Source organism: Notothenia coriiceps, unplaced genomic scaffold (genome assembly GCF_000735185.1).
Source record: "Notothenia coriiceps isolate Sejong01 unplaced genomic scaffold, NC01 NC01_scaffold00037244, whole genome shotgun sequence".
Classification (NCBI taxonomy): Eukaryota; Metazoa; Chordata; class Actinopteri; order Perciformes; family Nototheniidae; genus Notothenia; species Notothenia coriiceps.
The window spans coordinates 11,680,211-11,689,343 of NW_011369945.1; the positions used below are offsets into that span (position 1 = coordinate 11,680,211).

The window sequence follows — 9,133 nt, forward strand, 5'->3', positions numbered from 1 at the left end:
ATTATTATAGTCACAAACTGTAAGTCTTGAGGGACGAGCAGGGCACAGAGGGAAGTACTCACCCACTGAGGTGACGTAACGATGTGTCTTCAAGGAGGTTGTGTATGATCATTTGCCCTAGTTCCAAAGTATGTATGTTGTATGTGTCCATGACCGATGTATACCAAATAACCTAAACTCGGCTCTTTGTATAAGATTGTTTACACTAAAACTCACTACTACCTACCGTCTTCCAGAGAGGGCACGTAGACCAGTCCTCGTAGGTTCGAAGACGGCAAATGGTGAAGGGACCGAGGACAGATCACTTATTTCGACTGGCGAAACTCTGAAACTGACCTTGCTCCGATGCTGTCGGTGGACTGCCACCCTCTGCCCCCCCACCACCTCTGCGTCTTCTTGGGCAGGAAGGCTGCACCTCACTGAGTAAACTGGGAGAGACAAAAACGAAATGATGAAGGGGAGACAAGAGATATAAGAACGGTCGAAAATTAACGGTTTAGTAAAAGTAAGAAACCAAAGCCCGTACAAGGTTACAACAGTGGAAATGAAAGTGAGGAGGTGGAAAAAGAAAAACCGTCCGCGAACGGAGGACAGGAGGAAGGCTAAGGACGTCGCCGAGTAGGGAGGAGAGAAGGAAGTGGGGACGGGTCGGGAAAAGAAGGAAACAAACAGAACAAAGAGAGTAGTGGGTGGAGACGCGTCATTTCACGTAACTTGTACTCACGACCGGTAGTGTAACAGTTAGTACTTTTGAGGAAAGTTACAATTTTGTGTCTAGTCGCCGGGACACCACGTCGAAACTCTTACGTAAAGTCTGAATCTCGTATGAAATAACAGTAAAGTTGTCTGTCGTCTCACATGTTCGGCCGGAGAAATTCACATCACAAGTCACACAGTCAAAGGTTCTGACTGCACGGGTGGGTTGCCATGTCAAATCTGATCAGCCTCGCATCTTGGTAGACCTTTTAACTAGTTTACAGAGAGTCAAATCCACATATTGGGGATGGGCGTAAACATCTGCAGACACAGGAGATGTCTCTCACATCTGTGGAGCTTAGAAAGCCAGCGTTCTCATACTCGTAAAACCCCCCCTGTGTCCGGCAGGTCAGGCCATAAAACCTAGTATCAAAATACGACTGCATTAACACATTCCTTACGGGAGATTAGAAGCAGGGATGGTCGTAAATGTCAACACACAAGATAAGGTTAAATGTCTAGGAGTAAAGACAGAAATATTCCCTCACAGTATGTATTGCCCTTTAAATATTCACATACTTTCATGAATATACACTCATCTGAAATGATAAGGTATGCCCAGAGAGTTATGTCAGTGTATATGTGACTGTGTTTACAATTCCGCCACTAATCTAATGTCTGATTCCCGGCAGGCGTTCTGCATGACCCCAAGTTGCAGATGCCTTTGTGGCCTATGTTGCCGGACTTACAATAACTTTAAGCACATCAGGAGATGTGGCAGGGGATTTGAGACTGTCCACAAGGTAAATATATATATCATAAAAGTGGCACATAAGTTTCAAAAGATTTATGGAATGGATTTCCACGGTGAGGAAAACAGCAGAGCGGCTTATTTCATCTCATTTCTATTCCGCAGGTGGGAGCGTGGGAGAGAAGGTGAACAAGGTAGGGAAATCAATAAGTGTGCCATAGCTGGAGGAAGCCAGGGGCAACTCTAATAAAGACAGGCAGACAAATAAGGTTTGATTATGAGTTTCTAAATAAAGAAAACAAAGCAGGGTAATGTCGGAGACCAAGATATACATAAATAAAAAGCAAAACAAATGCCGTCTTTGTCCCCATTTTAAATTGGCTACAACTGATTTCCTCCACCTTTTTTATGTTTTCAGAGAGCTGAGAGAGCCAGACCTAATGAAAAAGCTTATATAAATGCAAATTGCATTCTGTCCTATGTTAAACCAGATGACTAATGAAAATTGCCACGGTAGAGAGAAAAGATGGATGGCGTGTAGGTAAAATAGGTCAGATCACTAGATAAATAGAGTTTCATACCGCAGACTCGTCTCCTGTCTGCCAGCCAACAGGTGGGACAAAAGGTTAGACGTGAATAAACAGGAAAGCCACCATATATATACTTTATATTTATTGCCATCTCTGACGTCATGTCTGACATTTTGGTTGCTTTAGAACCTGAGTGTCCCCAGACACTGACGGACAAACACTTAAATGATTGCCAAGGAAAGCCAGCTGCACTCGGTACCTTCAGGACATTATGAAGGAGCAACACTAGACAAGAACCCACATTAGTCATGATGTCACGAGGCTCATTTTAGGTCTAGAAGAGCTGTGTCACGTCCTACCCTTGCAGTTCCGCCTCAGTCTCCTGCCTGACCTAACGTCTCCTCTGGCTGGGCCTATGCGTACGGGCAGGAATAGAAGCCCATTACGCCGCTAAACAGAAAGAACAGCCTCGCTCCATCTTCATCTGGAACCAGACAACAGGGCGAGAGACAGCCCAAAGTACCATTGTCTGTTTCAGCAAGCTGCCCGCCGAGAATACCCAGGGGTGTGTGTGTGTGTGTGTGTGTGTGTGTGTGTGTGTGTGTGTGTGTGTGTGTGTGTGTGTGTGTGTGTGTGTGTGTGTGTGTGTGTGTGTGTGTGTGTGTGTGTGTGTGTATAGAGTGGATAGGTGTGCATCTCATTACACCCCTCTGCCTTGCCTCTGACCTCACATAGCCTCTCCTCAAGTTGGCATAGTGCAATAAGAGAACACATTTGTACAACCAATTTGTCTGAGTTCTGAGAAGGATATTTGGCAGGAGAGCACCTGGGTGGCCTTGAACACAACTCCAAAGTCAATGGTCTGAGCCGAGTAGCTATGACACTTTCATGATATCTTCTGAGCATGCTCTAAAACCTCTCCATTACTCTACCTTCAGTTTCCTCCTCTCCCTCACCACAGGTGTTTCTAACAACTCTCTTTGTCTTCCTTTGGCTCATGTCCAACGCCCACAAACCCTTTCTTTTCTTACATGTCTTATATCTTCTATGAATGAGCTTCTGTCACATCACACTCATGTCGTGTAGCAACTTTCAGATGTATGAAACCAGATACTCTGGTTCCTCTGGATTTCGCTTTGCAAACAAAAAAGTGATTACAGGAGCAAAGTAGCACCTCACTGTTGCTTAAATCCCACGGTTAATGACTTTTACCTTGGTCATGTCCGTGGCAGAGATGAGCCAAGTGCAGTTAGCATTGTTGTCATATTGGACCGGGTAGTTTGGAGACGTGATGACACCACTGGGTCCTTTCAACTGACCTCCACACATCGGTGCTACAAAGGAAAAGAGAGAGAAACAGAGAGAGACAAATGTTTGGTACCAAGCGTAATGCTGTTTGACTGCTGGTCATCATTTAAACCCCTCAGCCTATTACGGTTTCTCATTTCTTTTATTGTTTTTTAAGCCTCGTGCGATATGTGTAATCAATATATATATATATTTATTTTTCTTTCTTCAAATCCTGTAAAATGGAAGCGAACATTTACCAGGTGACTTGGATGGCATCCTAAAGCATTGCCAAATATAATCAATTTAAAATGAACAATGCATTAGTTACATTTCACATTACTTCAGCGTTTCTGACTGAACTGTAAACGAGCATCCCTTTTGAAAGTTGAAGCTGTTTGTCAAGCGCTTGGTGATAATGATAATCTGTCCTTTTTTTAAACTATCATCAAATTATAAACCAAATCAACTGCTGTGCATCCTCTGAGCACTTGATTTGCCAATTTAGCGTGGCAGTGTGAAAAATAGACTGATGAGGGATTAAATCGAGGCCATAAATCACTTAGTTTTCCCACAGGTTTAAAATACGGCAGGTAGTAAACACACCAGGATAATTTATTATAAGAATAAAACAAATAATTTGACATTAGACCGTCTTTACGATCCTCTGCCACTTTTATAATGTTTCAAAATAAATGTGGGCAGTCATTAATATAGTTGGGTTCTTTCCAGAAACACAACTCAAGTAACAGACTCAATATGTTATTTAAAGAGCAGGTAAGCAGTTAGAAAACCAATCTTTGAAGGACACTGTGACTTCTTTATCGAGGCCCGAGGGTGTCTGTTAAATTCCCCTTCAAATTAAAGCAGAATTTTTAATGAGTCCTGTAAGGGAGCTGAAGGAGGTTGTACGTGTATACACATGTGGGGTGTAACCAGAAATTATTTGAAAAGGCCCGGAACAAGCTACCCAATTTTTTAATGAGTTATGTCTAAGAAAGGTCCTTTGGGTGTTCAGGCCCCATTCAGCGGTTCCATGTTCCAGCCCCCTCCCACCAAATCACCCCTATTAAAAAGTAAGAAAGAACTTTAGCGTAGTTAATGGGAAAATAGAGTTATTCATTTGAGTTGTACTGACAGTGAGGGTGACCTTAACCCTTGTGTTGTGTTCGAAAGCTGTTACCGGCTACATTTTGACCCATGATTTATTTCAGTCCAAAAAACTCAAAAATAACGACTATAATCCAATATTGTTTTAACTACATCATCACTAACTTATAATGCATTCATAACCGTACAATCCTGTTGTAATTTTATTTTATGGCCCCAAAACACATTACACCACATATTGCACACGTGCATGTGTGAGTTCAGGTTCAAGTGTTAGTACATATTATTTGTGAAAAGTTGAGTTCCCGTGGGGGGAGGGGGGCACAGGGAGGGGAGACCAGGTGCATGTTGCGAAAAAGTATTGTTACAGTGGATGAAGGGGGAGGGGTGTCTAAAGTCAAAGATGAATCTTGATTGGACCAAATTTGACCCTGAGTCACCCACAACAATGCTGCTGGGTCCTCCCAGACCCGAACACCAAATTATACACTTTTTTTAAGACCTTCAGACTTGGCTAAAATTGTCTAAATCTGTCACGGGAGCCCCGAACACAAAACAAGGGTTAATGAAAATAATACGGCAGAAAAGAACTCCACCAAAGATATCATAACCACTTTTATGTTTTTAGTATTATTCTTTTTTAATCTTGGGGGTCATTGTGCCTGATACAACCCATGACGTTCATAACGGAAATGAATTGCAGGAAGTGTTTCGAGTAAGAAGTATAAACGTAACGTAGCTTTCAAGTCATGGGGAGTTCATTTTTCAGCCTTAACAGCCTGAAGATTTTTCATTTGCAAATGCTAGTGCTCTTCAATTTAATGATGACTAATGCTAATTTAGGACACAGAGATTAAATTATCCCTGGATATTTAATCTTCATTGAGAGGGAACAAAGACGCAGCAACAAAGGTTAAATGTGGATGATGGAATGAGATTTTCTTTAAGGGCAATTTCATTGACATCATTGTGGATGCTATTTCAATCTCGAGTGTTTCTTTCCATAAAACAGAAAACGACTGAATTTGATATTGTTGATTGTACTTTGGGGTATTTTTTTTTTTTAAAGAACAGAAGATAGAATTGTTTTTCTTCAGATTGTTTTGTGCAACAAAACTCAAACATTATTTTCTGAATGGGAGGTTACTGTCCATATCTTATATAAGACGAATCACTACCAATCACCCAACCCCTTTAATCCTTCTCAGATCCTGCCCCGCTCTCCATAGTGCTGTAATTTAATTTTGGCACAATTGGATCAGACTAAGATAAAAGAAAGAATAGAGGAACCTGTGGAATGTTGGATTTTAAGAATGCATTAACTGAAGTGGAGTAACATCCATGAACTATACTGTAGGTGACGTTAAAGGAAATGCTGCAGGTGATTACATTAGACAAACCCCTCAGAGATTAGCCAGTTTAAAAACCCACATGGGGAAACTGTTACAAAATGCCTGACATAGATCTGCTGGGGACAAAGGTCATTATTGGTATGTATATTTGGATTAAAATGAGGTATATAAATTACATCAAATAATCACTTATATATGTCATTTCAAGGCCTTTTTTGGCCACTCTAGGAAAGTTGAAATAAGTTGTGATGGAAAAAGTGACATTATATCACAATTGAAGGTGATATGACTCATTGTTAGCGACTCTTTACACATCCAGCAGTTATAAAGCCACCTTATGATTCATTCTGAGATGGGCTCGTTACATCTGATGAATTTAAGTCCATTATTCACTGTGTTTTAGCGCTCTTTTTTTGTGTCCATCAGCTACTTACACAAAAAGATGTCCCTTTATCTATATTCTCCTCCTTATCTTGACTGGCTAGTCGCTAACTGTGTCTGAATGCTGTGTGGTTCTGAGTAAGAAGTGCACAATGTGTTTTTGAAACAGTTTTACTGAAAAAAGCGGCCAAAGCTTCCAAAAAGCGATTATAAAAAAGCAGATGAAAGATACTTAATTTGACTATATTTCTCTGCCTTATTTCTTTCAGATTAATACTTTCTATTGAACTGAAACCAAAAGAATCCCCACCAGAAGACAATGCATAAAAAACTCTTTGATTTGCATTTTGTAGTCTACAAAAATGAAATATTAAAGTAGGGACCAGTATGCTGAATTTATCTTATTAACTGGATTTGTTGGGTACAGAATTGTAACCTTTTAGCTTTAAGCAAAAACTACCAAGTCAAATATTAAAATGTCTTGCTTCAATGAATACATCTCATGCAGTAGATACCAATCGGTGGAACCAATTATAAGACACAAAAAAGTCAAAAATGCTATCTTCTCTGATTAATTCAGTTCACTGAGGCTGAAAACTGAAACGGAGGAGCAGATGAGCATCAGGGAGAGCGTACAGGGAACCCGACCGTCATCCTGCCTGTCACAACATGGTCAGAAGTGAGGAGGACATGAATGATAGGCAGCGCTGCGTCGGCATGGCTAAACAGCAGGCAGAAAAACAATGCTGGCCAAAGGTCAAAGTCAGGGCAGTCACAACAAAACGGATAATCAAAAAAAGGAAACATGTACATGGACTGTGCGTATCCATAAAGTGACCGCACACTCACAAGTATCATGACACCTATGGAGGTCACATTTACACCGCAAGAGTATACATACATGACAACCTACTCTCTTATCTACGATCTTAAGTGGTTTGTGTGTGTGTGTGTGTGTGTGTGTGTGTGTGTGTGTGTGTGTGTGTGTGTGTGTGTGTGTGTGTTTGACTATCTGCCACTATCTGTTCCTCTGATCGACAGGAGGTTCTCTCTCAAGTTTGATCAGGATTGTTTTTTACATTTTAAAATACACCGACATGTTTCAGATAAATACGGTGAGAGTGATTTAAAGACATGAAGCAGTTTAAAACACAATCACAGGTCTTCAACCTTTACACATATATACTATTCATTTATTTTACATCTATAAATATTAAGTCTAAGTATTTACATCTAGGTAAGGTGTTACCAAAGTGTGTGTGTGTCATTCTGCGAAAATAGGCATGTGGGTGGAGGGTAGGGTGGGTTTGTTTTGCAAGTTTCAGTGTGGATGATATATTATTTAATGACAACCATTTTTAATCAACTTTGTTGTTCTTTAATGTATTTATCTTTTTTTTTATACTGTATATATTTTTATTTTTTGGTTTTACCTCATTTAATTTGTATTTGAAGCAAGTATATTTTTGGTTGAAAATGTGCATGTGATGTTATTTTTTTTTAAAGAGCGACCTACGTCTCATCAGTCCTTACCTCTGCATATAGGCCGGTCGTCACTCCATCCCACGTAGCTGTCTGTGACTCGGAGACAGCTGATGCTCTTTGAGCCTTGCAGTTCATAACCCTCGTCGCAGGAGAAATGCACCGTGGATCCTCGCCTGCAGTTAGATTGCATACCGAGAAAACACGTCAGCATTTCCTCTGAAAAACCCCTCTACCAGTGGGACAGCATATAAGATTAAAGAACCAAGAAGAAATGTTCACTGCTAAAAAAAACTATATTTTCTTAGACTTTCCAGGTGTCATTTCAGAAAGTGCTGCATTGTGGGAGTTGGGTGTATCCCATTTGTCTGTGTTACAGCTGACCACTGAAAGAGACAATAGTGGTGACAGGAATGAAACTCTATAATCCCAATGGCAATATCGCCGTCCCACAGAGGCAGCCTATTAGTGTGCAGAGGCTCAAATGGTAAGGTATCTGTTATACTGTACACTTCTCTATTGGTTTCGGTTGCAGCGGCTTTATGGGGCATGACTTCGGGTAATCGGCTGAATGCCAGAGCACATTTCAAGATGCAGTCCCTGATTGGTAATAGCTCCCAATAGTTTCCTCCAAGCTTACTGTTGATTCAATCTTAAATGTGAACAAAGCTAAGATCATCAGTACTGCACTGGGAGATGTTTTGGGAATTAATTTGGGACTGGATGTAAAAAGGCAGAGTCTTAATATTTCTGAAATATATATTTGTTTTTGTGTAGCATAATGGACTAAAGTACAACTGGATTATGTTGTGCAACCTGGTTTTGCATAATGATAATTGCATACTTAAATGAATTGACTTGTGGAGGTTGTCCCAATATTAGAACAGTACATTTAAAACATTTGAAAAGTATTAAACAACTTTTACTACCAAGAGACATTGGAAGTGAAAGTAATTAAAACTCAGATATTATTTAATTCAAATAAAAGAGAACCAAATGGGGAGAGAAATAGTCTATTTAATTAAAAAAAGAAAATCTTTTTCACAGCACACTTCCCCAGAACACCCTTATACATCTTGTTAAATAGACCTTGAGAATTCAATTAGAAAATGTTATTTAAATATACATATGGGCTGAATTGTGACAAAGGGCCAATTCAAAAACTGAAAATGAGGCTAATTAATGCAATATCCACATTAAATACAGACAGAAAATACCTTTGCTTTCAATTTATACTGTAAAGCTCTAGATCAGGGGCGTCAAACTCAATTCCATCGCGGGCCACATCAGCATTATGGTTGCACTCAAAGTGCAGGTTGTAACTTTAAGACTATATACAAATACATATATAAATATTTAATATATATAAACTTATGTATTATTTAAGCAATAGCTCACGACAGGCCGTGGTATATGCTCATTATATCACAGCTAAGGGGCGTGGTTCGGCCCGACGCGAAGCGGAGGGTCGACAACCCCCTTAGCTGTGATATAGTGNGAAGTACTCAGATCTTGTTCTTGATTAAAAGTATAAGTACTCAGGT

General features: G+C 40.1%; 1 protein-coding gene across 1 annotated transcript in view; it reads right to left on the minus strand.

Moving 5' to 3' along the window:
- The window catches only part of csmd2 (CUB and Sushi multiple domains 2), a 221,697-nt gene that overhangs the window by 203,302 nt on the left and 9,262 nt on the right, over window positions 1–9,133 (minus strand). Inside the window, exons 4-6 of the mRNA XM_010794261.1 lie at window positions 7,641–7,765; window positions 3,174–3,311; window positions 227–428 (exon numbers count right to left, since the gene is read on the minus strand). Of these exons, the coding sequence (XP_010792563.1) occupies window positions 227–428; window positions 3,174–3,311; window positions 7,641–7,765 (465 nt within the window). The remainder of the gene's footprint in view (window positions 1–226; window positions 429–3,173; window positions 3,312–7,640; window positions 7,766–9,133) is intronic.